Source organism: Schistocerca cancellata, chromosome 1 (genome assembly GCF_023864275.1).
Source record: "Schistocerca cancellata isolate TAMUIC-IGC-003103 chromosome 1, iqSchCanc2.1, whole genome shotgun sequence".
Lineage (NCBI taxonomy): Eukaryota > Metazoa > Arthropoda > Insecta > Orthoptera > Acrididae > Schistocerca > Schistocerca cancellata.
Genome location: NC_064626.1, coordinates 333,746,565 through 333,766,112, shown reverse-complemented (window position 1 = coordinate 333,766,112; position 19,548 = coordinate 333,746,565). Strand labels below are relative to the sequence as shown.

The 19,548-nt window shown below is 38.8% G+C and overlaps 1 protein-coding gene across 1 annotated transcript in view; it reads right to left on the bottom strand.

The window, feature by feature from the left end:
• Positions 1–7,222: 7,222 nt before the first annotated feature.
• Positions 7,223–19,548, bottom strand: part of LOC126173395 (G-patch domain and KOW motifs-containing protein) — a 28,174-nt gene continuing 15,848 nt past the window's right edge. The window contains exons 3-7 of the mRNA XM_049920953.1: positions 13,144–13,229; positions 12,911–13,014; positions 11,074–11,230; positions 8,031–8,144; positions 7,223–7,502 (exon numbers count right to left, since the gene is read on the bottom strand). Of these exons, the coding sequence (XP_049776910.1) occupies positions 7,437–7,502; positions 8,031–8,144; positions 11,074–11,230; positions 12,911–13,014; positions 13,144–13,229 (527 nt within the window). The 3' untranslated portion in view covers positions 7,223–7,436. The remainder of the gene's footprint in view (positions 7,503–8,030; positions 8,145–11,073; positions 11,231–12,910; positions 13,015–13,143; positions 13,230–19,548) is intronic.

Sequence of the window (19,548 nt, the reverse complement as noted above, 5' to 3'; positions counted from 1 at the left end):
TTCTTGCACCAGTGCCTTTCAGAGCTCCTGAAGTGCCATAATGGTTTGAAGACATGCAGCGATACATTGACCGAGAGCATCCCAGACATGCTCGATGGAGTTTAGATCTGGAGAACAGGCAGCACACTCCATTCACCTGATATCTTCTGTTTCAAGGTACTCCTCCATTATGGCAACTCGGTGGGGTCGCGTGTTATCATCCATCAGGAGGAAGGTGGGACCCATGGCACCCCTGAAAAGGCGGACATACCAGTGCAAAATGACATCCCGATACACCTGACATGTTACAGTTTCTCTGTGGAAGACATGGAGGGGTGTATGTGCACCAATCATAATCCCACACCACACCATCAAACCACGACCTCCATACAGGTCCCTTTCAAGGACGTTAAGGGGTTGGTATCTGGTTCCTGGTTCACGCCAGATGAAAACCCGGCGACTCGTCCGTGAATATAACCTGGGACCACTGTTCCACTGACATGTACTGTGTTCTTGACACCAGGCTTTATGGGCTCTCCTGTGACCAGGGATGAGTGGAATGCACCTTGCAGGTCTCCGGGTGAATAAATCATGTCTGTTCAGTCGTCTGTAAACTGTGTGTCTGGAGACAGCTGTTCCAGGGGCTGTGGTAAAGTCCTGAGCAAGGCTACCTGCAGTACTCCGTGGCCGTCTGCGGGCACTGATGGCGAGTTACCAGTCTTCTTGTGGTGTCGTACACTGTGGACATCCTGTACTGTAGCGCCTGGACACATTTCCTGTCTGCTGGAATCATTGGCATAATCTTGAGATCACACATTGTGGCACATGGTGGGCCCGTGCTACGACCTGCTGTGTTTGACCAGCTTCCAGTCACCCTAGTATTCTACCCCTCATAATGTCATCAATATGTGTTCTTTGAGCCATTTTCAACACACAGTCACCACGAGCATGTCTGAAAATGTCTGCACACTTATTCGCTGCACCGTACTCTGACATGCACCAACACTCCTCTGCGTATGTGGACTGCTGTCAGCACCACTGTGTGATGACCACAGGTCAAATGCACTGCATGGTTATGTGCTGAGGTGATTTAAACCGGCAAACTGCCCACGAGAGCATTGTTTCACCATGTATCAGCATTATCCTTAATTTATGAGCATGAGTGTAGTTTCCAGGGGCAGATACCACTTAGCGGACAAGCCCATCAGCGGACCCAGACCAAAGGAAAAATAGTGCATCTTACATTTTATTGTGGCACACAGTAGAGAATTCACAGTATTTGTTACACAAATGTTTAGAGTGTCTCCATATCAGCAAATTGTAGAAAATGATATAATTAGAAGCAGGGTTAATACTTGGTAAACTTCAGTGTATGACGTCACTGCCACCAAGAATCGGAAGCAGTAGGTTGACACACCATTGTTAGGGGAGTTGCATCTTAGAGGCTTGACTAGATGGATGTGTGCTGTGTCGCTCCGTCAGGATTTAACAATAAGCTTTGCTAATGTTCAGACTATGCTACTGACAGTGACTAAGTAAAACCACACAGGCAGTGAACATTACGAAAGTTTTAAGTATATTTGTAAACACAAGTAGTTAATGAACAAAGCTTATGTCATGCATAGTGCATCATTCCCCAAGTGTGAAGGTAGGCTGGGCAACATTAAGTGTAAAATGTAGCAGAATGGGGGTGGACAAAACGAATCTATCAATATCTCTTTCATTCAGAGATTACAATACTCATATAACATACTGTATTCACTCACAGGAGACAATGTTTACTTAAAAGTAAAACACCTTGACTCATAATATCTTGTATCAAACAATTCTAACAGAAAAAAATTGTGACACTAAGAAGGAGTCATATAATAGAAAGTTGGTATATGTGTTTCTACATCTGAAACATGATGTCTATCCAAATTTCACACCTACCGCATAAGAGGTGCGCTAGTAACACCACTATGAGGATGAAAATCAAGTTTGCTTTCAATACCTGCTGTAGTGAGCATCAGTTACCTTTCAGAGTGGATGTGGTAGGCTGATGTTAGTCAAGAATGCCTTTAAAGGCCTCAAAGACACCATTATCAACATCGCACCGAGGTTGAACGAGGTCATGTAATAGGGCTATGACAAGATGGACGTTCCTTCTGCGATATTGCACTGTACACTGTACACAATTGCTTACAGCAGTGGTCATAAAAATGTACGGTCGCAAGAAGACCAGGCTCCAGACAGTCATGTGGCACTACCTAGAGGGACAACCATCATGTTTGGTGTGGGGCTCTTCACATTGTAATGCATCTGCAGTGGCAATTTGAACATCCGTTGGCACCACAATAACAAAACAAACTGTTACAAAATAAATCAGTTACTTCAAGGACAGCACTAAATTGGCTTTTCACTGACCCTAAACCATTGCCATCTGCAACTTCAGCAGTGTCAAGCAAGAGCTCATCTTGGGTAGGCTGGAGGTCTGTTGTGTTTTCTGATGAAAGCTCATTCTGCCTTAGTGCCAGTGACGATTGAGTGTTGGTAAGAATGACACCAGATGAGGGCCTGCATCCTACCTTTCTGTGTGCTTGACACGGTAGACCAAATGTGATTTCATATGCCAGGAGGAGCGCTCTTGTGAATATCCCATACACCCTAACTGCAAATTTGTATGTCACTTTGGTGATTCGACCTGTTGTGCTGCGATTCATGAACAGTCTTCCAGGGAGTGTTTTCCAACAGGATAACACTCACCCACATGATGCTGTTGTAAGTTGTGACCCAACATGCCCTACAGAGTGTCGACATGTTGTCTTGGCCTGCTCGATCACCAGATCTGTCTCCAATCGAGGACTTATGGAAAATCATTGGACGACAACTCCAGCGTCGTCCACAGCCAGTATTAATAATATTAACCGTCCCTTATTGACAGACCAAGTGCCACGGGCATGGAACTCCATCCCACATACCAACATCAGGCACCTGCGCAACCCAATGTATGCCCATTTGCATACTTGCATTCAACATTCTGGCAGTTACATCAATTATAAATGTACCAGCAGCATTTCACATTTGCAGTGGCTTACCTTGTGCTTACATTAACCTGTGATCTTGCAATGTTAATCATTTAAATATGTTACCTAGATAAATGTATTTCCACAGTTTTGTTGCTCTACGTTAATTATTTTTTGGTGTTGTGATTTTTTTCTGTCAGGGTATTAAGTAATGAAAACAATAAAATATTTATAAAGTATAGATTGGACAATGTTTCATCATTGTCAGAACATAAACAAACTCAGGAACCTATATATGATGACCTTTCTATGAAAAAACCAATAGCACAGCAAAAAAATATTTACTGTAAAATTCCTGAAAACATGTCAGCAATCTTTTATTCACAATAGTGATGTAGTAATTCATATCTAAATACAAGCATTGTTAATGTAATTAATTTTATGCAATTAAGTGCCACAACATCAATGGATTCATAAAATTATTGCCTCATAAAGAGCTTTGGAAAGTAACAGTCTTATTTTCATCTCTCAATTCAGAGTAACTGAACAGTAATTGTACTTTTATGAAAAGTATCAAATCAATCATTTACACAAGTGTAATGCATTGTTGAAATATTATACAAGAGACATGGTTGAAGCCAGCAGCATTGGTGCAATTCTCTGAGATAAGTCTGTATTGTCTCGCTGTGTAATTTCACTCGGGAAATATACATTTTCAAAATTCTAAAGCCTGTGTGCAGCCTGATTATTTAAGTAGATAGCAATCCTGCAGCAGCATGGAGTATCTCAGGGCACCAAGATTTACGCAGCAGAGGAAATGAGTAACACTCACAAATGCACAAGACGAGACCCAGTCACATGGTTAAGTGTGTTGATTGGGTCGCATTTTAAATGTTAAGCTGTTAACCACCCAGCTGTTGTGATAGTGTTGTTGCTGATGACCTCTTGGTGGTGGTTCATAATTTAATCGAATTTCTCAGCTTGAAGAATATCTTATTAATTATTTGCAGCTTTCCAAAGTATCCTGTCAAGTTGCAGTAAGTCCCATGTGGCAAAGGGCATTAACTGCAAGTCCTCAACATAGATTAGCGGTGTTGTGGCATTTATAAAACATAAATTCTCATATGAGTGACGTTTTGTATGTGGTTTTTGTACCACTTGCATCAGCATACTCACATTTGAGCTAGTTCTGTGAATTCTCATAAGCACCATCGTTCAATTGTTAAATTCAGTTTAAGACTTAATAGAGTGTATATGCATACAAATAAATAAATAAATCCCGGATATTTCCCACATTTCCTGGCTAAAATTACACTTTTTCCAAGGTGAAAATACACATTTTTTCCAGGTGAAAGTATGTTTTTTCCATGTTAGGTGACAATATACTTTCCCTTGAAACCGTAAAACTTATCAACCCTTTGAATCATAAAGATTTTATTTACCGGCATGCAACTTCTCAGCAATTTACTAAATGAAACCTATCAAAAACAAATGTGTTTAGGAAAGCTCTTTGATGTGTGGCAACACATACACTGCTTTTGTTTGTACAACAAAAGTATAAATTCAAGTTTCATAAAATACAGCATGGTAGCTTCAGAAGCACTAAAATCGAGATTCCGATGTGCTTCTGTCAACCAGTCATCTCACATGATCTCGCCAGTCAATGACAGCATATATTTTGAGTACTGGACACAAGATGCACACAACCAGTAGCAACATCAGTGTTAAGTAGTGCGAAAACACAAATAGTAGAAGTTAATAGTTTTTTAAGTTTTGAATGAGAGTCAAATACTCCATGACTTAAGAAATTCATCGTGTATTCTCACACATAACATAACTCATCATGTGTAAACAGAAATTTACTTTGAAAGTAACACTTCTCAAACCATGATTCATGATATTTTCAAGCGACCTGTTAACGGACCCACAAATGAGTGACGGATCAGAGGGATCCACCGGACGTAATTATCGCCTACAATCAGTTGCTCACCATGACACCTCACACATGAGCAATTTGCCAAGCAATTTCAATCAGTGTTATGAATGTCTCCGTGTCGAGAAGTTCTGCTATGGAAAACAATCTGCTATGTTTAACAGCACTTGCAGCTGATTTCCATATCCCCATGAATACTTGCAAAACATAAATTTAAAATAAATGAGAATTATAATTTATTGAACTTGTTCTCAAGAGCTTTTCCTCGGAACTGCAAGTTATTTTACAGAATACATTACAGTCTTCACTGGTAACAAACAGGCTGCGCACATCTTCCCAGTGTGCCAAAACAATTTGTTTTCCATTTATTAGTCCCCAATTCCTTTTTATTTAGTCTTACAATTTAACTGTAAGTATTTACACAATTTACTCAATGTGTCATTAGAGATTCTGTCAATACCAGCACTAATGATTGCCATAACTCTTGTTATAGATTGTATGAAGGAGACTTACTTTATATGAAATGACAAGATATTTGAGTATACCTGTATAATATATTTCCCCTGAACATTTAAATTAAAATGTCCTCTTCACTTCACAGAAGGTACGTATGTCACACTTAGAAGTTAAAAACATAAATAATGTTTATAATTATTTCATAAATAACTCAAAGTCATAAGAGGGAGCAAACTGTATAGAGAGTATGAACTTCCAATCAATTATATGCACGTCTATAGCACAAGGTTCAAAATGTTAATCACTGCCAAATCAGAGTGTGTATTTTGTATTACTTCTTATTATAAATGGCAACTCCAGATTGCATCCACTTGCCAGAGTAGTTCATGGTACCTGGATAACTTTAAATTCTAACATATATTTCTTACTCACCGTGAGCAAAGTGAAACAAATTAAACTGCACTACCATGCTTAATAAATGGAGGGGCGAGTCGTTGCCATATTGATTGCACAAATTTCACATGATCCATTAGATTGTCTGGGATTTCTCCATGACCAGTGACCGGTTGCTGTGGTATGTCCACATACGTATAATCTACGAAGTGATCAGTCACCCGTGCGATGGATTTCTGTGATTCGTCGTACCTGTGTGGGAACCTTTAGAAATGTAAACAATTGTGACAATCACTCTCACTAAAAGCAGTTTATTTTGTATAGTCTTCATCCTGAAAGCTTTGACACATTTTGCTGTCAGTAGATGCCTGTGTACAGTCTTTTGTTGTAAATGACACATTTTCTTTGCTACTGAAGTTTTATTTTGGTGTCATTGTCTCATTTATGTTTCATTGCGTAGCAATAGGATAAATAAAAATTCTTTGTTAGAGCATCAGTTCTTATCAGTCAAAATTATAAAAATTTAACTGAAAACTAAAACAATGAAAAAATCACAGAATTCTAAAATATTCCTGGGTTTTTCCTGGACTTCCCGGTTGCCCCAGGATGTACGCATTCTCCTTAATCTGACCACAAGAGGATATTAGAAATGTTTCAAGTTCCCAGGAATTCCCCAAACTTTCTATTTTAATTTTAGATCTTTTGTACTTATTTTATATGCTTGTTTTACACAAAGAGTGTGAAGGAAATTTTCATTGTGTTGGGTTTTGGTGTAAGGAATGTGCGAGAGGACAGGAGGGAAGATTTTCTACAAATATTTCACTCCATTGTATTTTAAACATGAAACTCATAAAATATGTTATTGCAGGTGCTGTTAACCAAGCTGTTAAGTGCAGTGCTACTCACTGGAACTTTAGTAATTTTCCATGAGCTGTATTGAGAATTTAGACCAGCAGACCAGACGAATCATTGCAGCTGGCTAATACCCGGATTTCCACCATTATCATAACAGTTATTTGCAATCATATATGATCAACATTTCTTGTTAAATGCACTGACTCCTCTTAACATTTCTTTGCAATAGCTTCAGTCATATTAAAATTATTAATTAAACACTTTCTTTGACAACTATCAAAAATTTTTCAGCGACAATCGACCTGTATACATACGTATATGGGAACAACCTTCATACTGAAACCGTTTGTCTCATTTAATCTGCTGCAAAACTGAACAGAGAGATAAATCATATTCGATATTTCCAAGTAATGTCTGTCCCTTTATGATGTTCATACTTCAGATAATTTTAAGGAATCGCATACTGCTACTACTACTTTTGCATTAACAGTCTTGAGAGGAATATCATTAAATTACTAATAAGTAACAGTACACCCTGTTGTTGGATGAGGGAGTAATAGTTAATCATAGGGCCATTTCTACATATATTTCACACAGAATGTTTCATGTATAAAAGTAGTTCCATTTTTATTCTGAAATAAGACAAAAATTTGTGTAAAATTACAGTAAAACCTATATTACAATTACTTAAGTCTCTGTCAATAAAACACTAGGGAAATTTGAATAAATTTAGTTCTTCCAATTTCTGCAGTCATTTGTTTAATGGACACAAGTAGTCACTGTATTTTCTTCACTTCACTTCATGACAGGTGTTGCTACCTATATTTGTGCTTCTTTGTGGTTGCTGAATTATTCTCGTAAGACCTCTTACCGGAACTGGCCTGCAAAAGCAACACACCTGTAGGAAACTAACGGACTCACATGATCAAGTAAATTAAAGGGTAACAATATCCATAAAATAAATTTAATGTATGTTACCTTCCGATTCGGGATAAATTATCTGCTCCATGGATCTGTGGTACATTACAGTTAACCATTGTGCTAATTCACTTCAACCCATGATAAAATCACCTTTTGTAATAGACAATATCTAATCTTATAAACAACAGAGATCCAAAGCTAAAGTTAGTAGAAAATCCTCCTGTTCTCAATTTGAGGGGAAAAAAAAAACTAGTTGACACAAAAACCATAACCAAAAGAAGTATCTTTGTGCCTTACTTTTATTGCAATTATTACACAGAACAGGATTTTTTCTGTTAGAATTTTGAAAGTACTCTCATTATTAATTTGCCCTATTAAAATTTGTACTAACCTTGGATGTATAATCACTATTCATATTAATTCATTTAAAAACTGATACCATTCATAAAAGATTATTTTTACTGACATCAGATCTAAGCCACACTTACATCATTGCTGCTTTTCTTCTTTATAACCTTCACCATCATCTCATGGACAGATACAAATGTTCCATCGGATGTTTTTACCACTAATCTTCCAGAATCTTCATCAAATGACACAACCTAAAGGAAGGACAGAAAAACTCATTTGCATGTGTTTGTTTGCACATAATACTGCCATGTTTCAATGATGTTTATGTAAAATAAGAACTTGATAAAAACTGGAGGCTCTTTTAGTTGCTCATGTACATGAGGTCTGTTCAAAAAATTCTGGTGCTTTGTTCACAAAATTTTTCTGTGCATACCTTTTACAGGGTTATTACAAATGATTGAAGCGATTTCACAGCTCTACAATAACTTTATTATTTGAGATATTTTCACAATGCTTTGCCCACACATACTCAAAAAGTTTTTTTAGGCATTCACAAATGTTCGATATGTGCCCCTTTAGTGATTTGGCAGACATCAAGCCGATAATCAAGTTCCTCCCACACTGGGCGCAGCATGTCCACATCAATGAGTTCAAAAGCATCATTGATGCGAGCTCACAGTTCTGGCACGTTTCTTGGTAGAGGAGGTTTAAACACTGAATCTTTCACATAACTCCACAGAAAGAAATCGCATGGGGTTAAGTCGGGAGAGCGTGGAGGCCATGACATGAATTGCTGATCATGATCTCCACCATGACCGATCCATCAGTTTTCCAATCTCCTGTTTAAGAAATGCCGAACATCATGATGGAAGTGCGGTGGAGCACCATCCTGTTGAAAGATGAAGTCGGCGCTGTCGGTCTCCAGTTGTGGCTTGATCCAATTTTCCAGCATGACCAGATACACGTGTCTTGTAATGTTTTTTTCGCAGAAGAAAAAGGGGCCGTAAACTTTAAACCGTGAGATTGCATAAAATACGTTAACTTTTGGTGAATTGCAAATTTGCTGCACGAATGCGTGAGGATTCGCTACCGCCCAGATTCGCACATTGTGTCTGTTCACTTCACCATTAAGAAAAAATGTTGGTTCATCACTGAAAACAAGTTTCGCACTGAACGCATTCTCTTCCATGAGCTGTTGCAACCGCGCCGAAAATTCAAAGCGTTTGACTTTGTCATAGGGTGTCAGGGCATGTAGCAATTGTAAACGGTAAGGCTTCTGCTTTAGCCTTTTCCGTAACATTTTCCAAACCGTCGGCTGTGGTACGTTTAGCTCCCTGCTTACTTTATTTGTCGACTTCCGCGGGCTACGCGTGAAACTTGCCCGCACGCTTTCAACCGTTTCTTCGCTTACAGCAGGCGGACCCGTTGATTTCTTCTTACAGAGGCATCCAGAAGCTTTAAACTGCGCATACCATCACCGAATGGAGTTAGCAGTTGGTGGATCTCTGTTGAACTTCGTCCTGAAGTGTCGTTGCACTGTTATGACTGACTGATGCGAGTGCATTTCAAGCACAACATACGCTTTCTCAGCTCCTGTCGCCATTCTGTCACACTGCGCTCTCGAGCGCTCTGGCGGCAGAAACCTGAAGTGCGGCTTCAGCCGAACAAAACTTTATGAGTTTTTCTACGTATCTGTAGTGTGTCGTGACCATATGTCAATGAATGGAGCTACAGTGAATTTATGAAATCGCTTCAATCATTTGTAATAGCCCTGTACTTATTGTGCATTGTCTCCTTCAAAATATTCTCCTGCACAATTGATACATCGTTACCAATGTTGTTTCCACTTCCAGAAGCAGTCTTGGTACACCCTTTCTGAATCGCACGCAGTGCCATTTGCGCATATTCTCTTATCTCGTCTATTGTTGCACATCCTCATTCTTTCAATGGGGTTTTTAGCTCTGGAAATAAAAAAGTCTGCAGAGCCCAGGTCTGGAGAGTACAGGAGATGAGGCAGATGCAACAGTCGCAACTGAATCATGAGCAGTGGGACGAATTTGGTGGCAACATGATGCATTCCAAGATGCTGCATCAGGATTTCATGATATGAGGATGTCAACCACATTGCACCCCAACACACTGTTGACATGAAATTACAAATGTCCTGGGATTCTTTGAACAGACCTCATGTTGGAGTAATTTGATTAACCTTAGTCAAAGAAAGCCAAGTACCTGATTCAATCTATGTTATATTTGGATATTTTTTTCAAGTAATTATTAACAGCAATGATACACTGTACTTGGAAAAATGTGTGATGATGAAGAGCTTTTTTTTTTCAAGTAATTATTAACAGCAATGATATACTGTACTTGGAAAAATGAGTGATGACTAAGTGCTATTTATTCGCCACCAGTTTCAGTCATAAATAATCTTCACAGTGCTGTACATATGAACAAAACAGAAGAGAAATCCATGAACATCAAAACAAAATACAGCAAGGTTGGATACCTAAACATTCTTTGTCACTCATTAGCACACTCCAATGAAGATCAAGATAAGAGGCATCTGTTCTGATACGGGGCACAATATAATGTTCTTAGCATTCAGTGCTCTAAATCTCTGCTGGAATGGCCTTTCCAGTAGGTTGAATGAATCCTCCAGGAATGTATGTCGAAGTACTTGCTATCCTTTGTTGCTCTTTCTTTAAGGACTGCCATTATTCACAACACACTTCAACTACGACAGACAACTTCCCATTTTCATCGACTCTAAGGTAGTATGTGATGCTGCAGGTTTTCTTATAAAAGTGTATCACAGTGGCTCAAACACACTGCCAATCTGATACAGGCTTTGTATTGCTGTTAAAACGATGAGGATAGTATCCTGAAAACTCCCACACCTATTTCTTATGCACATAGCACCTATGCAGGCATACCAGATGCAAGTATGCGACACTTTTGAAGGATAGTTATTTCCGGAGAATACGTGCCAGTGGAAAAGGTCTATACTTGAAGTACTTTGGGTATACAGAGAGGCAATACTTTATACTTTATAACAAGTGTGGTGTTGCATCATAATTCTAGGAGTATTATAAAAAATTGATTGTGTAAGTGACTGAAAATAAAAGGAAATCATATAGTAAATAATTTTTGTTAACTGAAAAATTGAATGACACATACCTCCCCAGTGACATCAGCATTTGTTTTACTCAAAATTTTAACATGGCAACCTAACTCCACCTTATTATCTTCACCATCACCATTGCTTCCAGTCTGTTTCCCTGCTCCAAGTCCAAGTCCTTTTGGTCTAAGAGTTGGTTCAAATAATTTAACCTGCCTAAAACAAAAATTCACACACATAAAAATAATGAAATGATCGTAAATCCCTAGAATAAAAGTCACTCAGTCAGTCGATCAATTAAATTTATATTTCCTGAACCACAATATAAATGCATACGTAATGTAAGAAGTAAAGGTAATGACTCATCACACAGTAGTGGATTGGGAGGGGTAGATAGAACAGAGGAAGAAGTGAAGAGGTTGTGGATGTAGGATGAATGAAGATAAGGTCATGGGGCAGGAGTGGAGTTGGATTTGGAGAAGAGGGTAGAAGAGATTTGAGGCCATGAGGATTAAAGGACAGAAGGCTGTACTGCAAAGGCAACTCCCATCTATGTAATTTAGAGAAGCTGGCATTGGGGGAAGGATCCAGATTGCATGGGTTGTGAAGCAGCTATTGAAATTGAGCATATTGTGCTCAGCTGTGTGTGATGCCACATTTTAATTTGCAGGTAAATGTTTGGAAACTTATCTTTTCCAGAGACACTTCTCTTGTTATTGACAGTCTCCATTTATATTTTACCTTCTTTCACTGCCATCAGTTAGTTTGACTGCCCAAATGAATAACTCAACAACTACTTTTAGGCCCTCATTTCCTAATATAAATCCTTCTGATTTGCTTTATTTAATTCAGCTACATTCCATTATTCTTTCCCTACTTTTGCAGCAATTCATTTTGTAAAACCTTTTCACAATACTATCCATACTGTTCAACTGATCTTCCAAGCATTTTGCAGTTGACAACAGGGTCAGTATTTGTTAATTAATTTTAGATGTTCTTGAAGATTCTATAAACTTCTCTGTGAAACATTACGGCACTGTTTCCTAAGGGTCTGACTCAATCCCACAATCTGTGTCATCCAGCATGCTGCAGCAATTACCACTGCTGACTGGTGATGTGCAGGTGCCATGTTTGATTTCAAGATTCAGCCAGTAACAGTTACTAATACCTGAACATTCTGGATCTTTGCAGGAACTTCTGGTATCATAAATTGTTGAGTAATATGAGTACTCTCCATTTGGGAGGCAATTCATCTTTGTCCATGCTTTGGGTAAGTTTCCAACTGATGTGTTTACCTTTACTGATGAACATGTTTTCACATTTGGAAAATTATTCTAGCATCTATATGTCAATTGCTATAAATAAAACTAAGGCTATATTTCAAACAAAGGAAAATCCAGGCTGGAATAATACCAGAATTATGAAAAGAATAGATTGCTACCCACCGTGTAGAGGAAATGTTGAGTTCTAGATGGGCACACCAAGAAGACTGCTAAGCAATACACACTCACCATATAGAGGAGCTGTTGAGTTGCAGACATGCACACCAAAAAGACTTCGAAACCCCCCCCCCCCTCCCACACACACACACACACGCACCCCTCTCTCTCTCTCTATCTCTCTCTCTCTCTCTCTCTGTGTGTGTGTGTGTGTGTGTGTGTGTGTTGTCTACTTTAGAAGAAGTTCTTTTGGCTCACATGGTTAGCAGTCTTTTTGCTGTGCCTGTCTGCAACTCAGCATCTCCTTTATATGGTGAGTAGCAATCTATCCTTTACATAATTTGTTGTTAAGGACTACTTTTATTTGCCGTCAGTATCAATGCTTCTAAATGTAGCAGAAACAACAAAATGAGGGTAATATGTTCAACTGATTAAATTTCAACAATGGTGTTCTTACTTTTCATTCTTTCCAACACCTTTGTTAGGATCCCAACCCATTCCTCTTAACATTGCCATGCCGAAACTGGAAACAGGTACAGTTTCATAATCTTCCAAAGTAGGCTGCAAGTAATGAAAAAAACTTACATCAGTAAGTTCAAAATTTCACAGATTTCAACTCAAAACTATGCAGCATATTCCAAAATACAATGACTGTAACTTAGAAATGCAAAGACGGTGTCTTCAACAAACCTCTTTCTGGAGATCAACAGTCTCTTGCTCTTTTTGATCGATTACAAGTGTAGAAGGAGCCGCTTCCTTCTGCTTTCCCTTTGACTCTGAAAGAGAACTTTCAATTAAGAATTGTATACACTCTAAGCTATCACTAGCATTAAGCGGTAGAAAAGAAAAGTACAAATCACTCAAGTCCATGAGCACTTAAGATCAGACAGATTACAACATGATTTGGCAATGTAGCTTATCGTCATCTTCAAAACATTCCAGAAAACAGTGACTACAGTAAAATAGCAATTTGAACCATGGACCTTGCCGTTGGTGGGGAGGCTTGCGTGCCTCAGCGATACACATGGCCGTATCGTAGGTGCAACCACAACAGATGGGTATCTGTTGAGAGGCCAGACAAACGTGTGGCTCCTGAAGAGGGGCAGGAGCCTTTTCAGTAGGTATTAAAGTCCATGGAGAAGAAATTAAAACATTGAGGTTTGCCGATGACATTGTACTTCTGTCAGAGACAGCAAAGGACTTGGAAGAGCAGTTGAACGGAATGGACAGTGTCTTGAAAGGAGGATATAAGATGAACATCAACAAAAGCAAAACGAGGATAATGGAATGTAGTCAAATTAAGTCGGGTGATGCTGAGGGAATTAGATTAGTATAGGAGACACTTAAAGTAGTAAATGAGTTTCGCTACTTGGGGAGCAAAGTAACTGATGGTGGTCAAAGTAGAGAGGATATAAAATGTAGACTGGCAATGGCAAGGAAAGCGTTTCTGAAGAAGAGAAATTTGTTAACATCGAGTATAGATTTAAGTGCCAGGAAGTCGTTTCTGAAAGTATTTGTATGGAGTGCAGCCATATATGGAAGTGAAACATGGACGATAAATAGTTTGGACAAGAAGAGAATAGAAGCTTTTGAAATGTGGTGCTACAGAAGAATGCTGAAGATTAGATGGGTAGATCACATAACTAATGAGAAGGTATTGAATAGAATTGGGGAGAAGAGGAGTTTGTGGCACAACTTGACAAGAAGAAGGGACCGGTTGGTAGGACATGTTCTGAGGCATCAAGGGATCACAAAGTTAGCATTGGAGGGCAGTGTGGAGGGTAAAAATTGTAGAGGGAGACCAAGAGATCAATACACTAAGCAGATTCAGAAGGATGTAGGTTGCAGTAAGTACTGGGAGATGAAGAAGCTTGCACAGGATAGAGTAGCATGGAGAGCTGCATCAAACCAGTCTCAGGACTGAAGACGACAACGACAACAACAACAACAACAACAACAACAACAACAACATGGTTAATAATTTGTGTGAACCAGACAAAAATTTGTGGCCATGTGCATGGCATATTTGAAACATTTCACTTGCAATGAAAACACATGTGAAGAGTTATACAACAAATAACACAAAATTTGGGGTGATTCTATCTCAGGTGACCTAGGGTTTCCCACTCAACCGTATTTTTTTCAAACATGGTATGCACATTTACTCAATGATCAAATTTAAAATTTACAAATATCTAGCTCTCAAATGTTAATAGTTTGTGAGTAGGGGCCTCTTAAGTGAAAGATGTGCAAATGTCACAGCAACATATCAAACATTTTAGCTCTGTATGAAGTGCAGTAACTCAGCAGATAGTTGTGGTAGACTACAAAACTTGAACAGTTTGTGTTGTGCACATTCTGTAAGTTTTATGACATTTGCCTCACCACTTTGGCTCCAAGTGACACTCGACATTGCCAATAATTTCTGTCACAACAAAATTTCCCCCAAATTGAAGTAATTTGATCTCTTTATGTAGGTGGATTAGCTATCTCTATTTTTATTACCTTATTGGATAGTAGCTTATTTATAAAAATCTGTAAGTTTTGTACTTTTGGGTTCATAGTTTTTGAAACAGTGACGTGTTAAATATCATTGAGGCAAATGATATTTCACACTCCTTGTGTAGTATAAGGAAAGATGATCATAACAGAATAATACTAAGTAGGGAGTAAGTCAAGGAATGTATACTGTGCATAGGTATTTGTTTTTGTATATGCAGACATTAAACGTGAGGTGTGGAATATGAGGAAACGACAAATGTGTGAACAAATAAATGGCTTCACCTGCTATGTGCAGGGCCTTTTACATTCTGGTGTCACGGCTTGGCAATTGCTTGACCATCAAAGAGCAACCACACTCTCCAAGAACGAGAACTAAAGACAGTATGGTTCTGAGACAAAAGAAATATACTGCAATCTGGATTGTCATGTTGAGCCTTTGAGGTTTATACGTAGTATGAAAAGTTGTGTTATACTCAAATTCATGAGTCACACTAATGACCGGTACACCAATTCAAGGAAATATATGTTTGTAAAAGGAAAGTAGAGGACATGCTTTTTCATGATATGAGTAGAAGTTACCTTCATTTGCTCCAATGAAAAAAATGAAATGTCGTATGACGAGGGACTCCCGTTGGGTAGACCGTTCGCCTGGTGCAAGTCTTTCGATTTGACGCCATTTCAGCGACTTGTGCGTCGATGGGGATGAAATGATGATGAGTAGGACAACACAACACTCAGTCCCTGAGCGGAGAAAATCTCCGACCCAGCCGGGAATCGAACCCGGGCCCTTTGGACTGACAGTCTGTCGCACTGACCACTCAGCTACCGGGGGCAGACATTTGCTCCAATAACAGCTGTAGAACATGAAGAAGTCAAGCCTTTCCTCAGCTACACATGGGGATTCAGAAGCACTTATTAGCTGGACCTCTGCTTCAAGAGAAGCAATTACAATAACTATATTAAAACAAAAAGGTAGATATGTCAAATGTTACGTTGGGTGATGGGCCTCATGAAGTGTTCTGACTCAGTTTCAACTGCAGGAGCGAGCCAGCAGCTACATAAAACCTATCTTTTTAAAAAAGAAAAAGAAAACTTCATTTGGTGACAGGACTCGAACCTGCATTTATTAAGGATTACTTGAAATTCTGGAACTAGTTGTGCCCAGGTAGTGTGCCTTGTAGAGCAGTAAGTTTTACACAATTGTCCTATTTCCTTGATAACACATTCACAAGAATTAGTTTGTGGATTATACTGGAATATAGTTATGTAGCTGTGTTTACTGATAAATTAAGATGTGACATACCCAAATAGTGGATAAGGTGTAGCAGAGGAAAACAGTAGGCAGATCCATAGGAGGAACGGCCTATACCTTCTCAGCTTCAACTACAAGGAGCAAGCCAGCAGCTACACACACACACTCTTTATTATTTAGGGGCTGAAGTTGTCCAGAAACAAATTTGCTGCCAAAGTAAGTGATTTTTGAACCCCTGTGTCTAAGAAAAGATACCTGATACAGGCTTGCATTGACCAGCATTTGAAAAAACATCTTTTCTCAATAAAATAACAAATTTTCATAAATACTTTTTTCTCCCCTTAAAGGGCAACTTTAACTAGTAAAGTTTCTCACGCAAACAACTATTAGGCCATTTCTGAGAAAAATGTTAAGACTGCAATGTGGTGGACTGGGACTTATCAGTTCCATAGTTGTATGTCCTCCTCACATATTTTAAGTAACTGCTGTTTTTGTCTATTCGTATTTCCACTGGGTTGAGGACTTTATATTCACTTTTATGATGCAGCTTTACATTCCTCAGAATGTTCTAGTATTATTGACATGTTAACAGTTCTGGGACAGGACATAAATTACCTCACAAGATGTGTATGCAACTGAATCCATAACACATACACACACTGAAAAAATGTTAATTATAAAATTAGTAAAGTAATTCAGATGTAAAATCATTGTTTAAAGATCATTTCATCTAATCTGACTTGAACACAATCAGAATTGTACTATTACACAAACTGAAAAACATATTGTAAAACATATCAGTTATCAGGAGAATGAAAACTGGCGTTCTACGGATCGCAGTGTGGAATGTCAGATCACTTAATCGGGCAGGTAGGTTAGAAAATTTAAAAAGGGAGATGGATAGATTAAAGTTAGATATAGTGGGAATTAGTGAAGTTCGGTGGAAGGAGGAACAAGACTTTTGGTCAGGTGATTACAGGGTTATAAATACAAAATCAAATAGGGGTAATGCAGGAGTAGGTTTAATTATGAATAAAAAAAATAGGAGTGCAGGTTAGATACTACAAACAGCATAGTGAACGCATTATTGTGGCCAAGATAGACACAAAGCCCATGCCTACTACAGTAGTACAAGTTTATATGCCAACTAGCTCTGCAGATGATGAAGAAATAGATGAAATGTATGACGAGATAAAAGAAATTATTCAGGTAGTGAAGGGAGACGAAAATTTAATAGTCATGGGTGACTGGAATTCGTCAGTAGGAAAAAGGAGAGAAGGAAACATAGTAGGTGAATATGGATTGGGGGGAAGGAATGAAAGAGGAAGGCGCCTTGTAGAATTTTGCACGGAGCATAGCATCATAGCTAACACTTGGTTCAAGAATCATGAAAGGAGGCTGTATACATGGAAGAAGCCTGGAGATACTGACAGGTTTCAGATAGATTATATAATGGTAAGACAGAGATTTAGGAACCAGGTTTTAAATTGTAAGACATTTCCTGGGGCAGATGTAGATTCTGACCACAATCCATTGGTTATGAACTGCAGATTGAAACTGAAGAAACTGCAAAAAGGTGGGAATTTAAGGAGATGGGACCTGGATAAACTGAAAGAACCAGAGGTTGTAGAGAGTTTCAGGGAGAGCATTAGGGAACAATTGACAGGAATGGGGGAAAGAAATACAGTAGAAGACGAATGGGTAGCTCTGAGGGATGAAGTGGTGAAGGCAGCAGACGATCAAGTAGGTAAAAAGACGCGGGCTAATAGAAATCCTTGGGTAACAGAAGAAATATTGAATTTAATTGATGAAAGGAGAAAATATAAAAATGCAGTAAATGAAGCAGGCAAAAAGGAATACAAACGTCTCAAAAATGAAATCGACAGGAAGTGCAAAATAGCTAAGCAGGGATGGCTAGAGGACAAATGTAAGGATGTAGAGGCTTGTCTCACTAGGGGTAAGATAGATACTGCCTACAGGAAAATTAAAGAGACCTTTGGAGAGAAGAGGACCACTGGTATGAATATCAAGAGCTCAGATGGCAACCCAATTCTAAGCAAAGAAGGGAAAGCAGAAAGGTGGAAGGAGTATATAGAGGGTTTATACAAGGGCGATGTACTTGAGGACAATATTATGGAAATGGAAGAGGATGTAGATGAAGATGAAATGGGAGATAAGATACTGCGTGAAGAGTTTGACAGAGCACTGAAAGACCTAAGTCAAAACAAGGCCCCGGGAGTAGACAACATTCCATTAGAACTCCTGATGGCCTCGGGAGAGCCAGTCATGACAAAACTCTACCATCTGGTGAGCACGATGTATGAGACAGGCGAAATACCCTCAGACTTTAAGAAGAATATAATAATTCCAATCCCAAAGAAAGCAGGTGTTGACAGATGTGAAAGTTACCGAACTATCAGTTTAATAAGTCACAGCTGCAAAATACTAACGCGAATTCTTTACAGACGAATGGAAAAACTGGTAGAAGCCGACCTCGGGGAAGATCAGTTTGGATTCCGTAGAAATGTTGGAACACGTGAGGCAATACTGACCTTACGACTTATCTTGGAAGAAAGATTAAGAAAAGGCAAACCTACGTTTCTAGCATTTGTAGACTTAGAGAAAGCTTTTGACAATGTTGACTGGAATACTCTCTTTCAAATTCTGAAGGTGGCAGGGGTAAAATACAGGGAGCGAAAGGCTATTTACAATTTGTACAGAAACCAGATGGCAGTTATAAGAGTCGAGGGTCATGAAAGGGAAGCAGTGGTTGGGAAAGGAGTGAGACAGGGTTGTAGCCTCTCCCCGATGTTATTCAATCTGTATATTGAGCAAGCAGTAAAGGAAACAAAAGAAAAATTCGGAGTAGGTATTAAAATTCATGGAGAAGAAGTAAAACCTTTGAGGTTTGCCGATGACATTGTAATTCTGTCAGAGACAGCAAAGGACTTGGAAGAGCAGTTGAACGGAATGGACAGTGTCTTGAAAGGAGGATATAAGATGAACATCAACAAAAGCAAAACGAGGATAATGGAATGTAGTCAAATTAAGTCGGTTGATGCTGAGGGAATTAGATTAGGAAATGAGACACTTAAAGTAGTAAAGGAGTTTTGCTATTTAGGGAGTAAAATAACCGATGATGGTCGAAGTAGAGAGGATATAAAATGTAGACTGGCAATGGCAAGGAAAGCGTTTCTCCAGAAGAGAAATTTGTTAATATCGAATATAGATTTAGGTGTCAGGAAGTCGTTTCTGAAAGTATTTGTATGGAGTGTAGCCATGTATGGAAGTGAGACATGGACGATAACTAGTTTGGACAAGAAGAGAATAGAAGCTTTCGA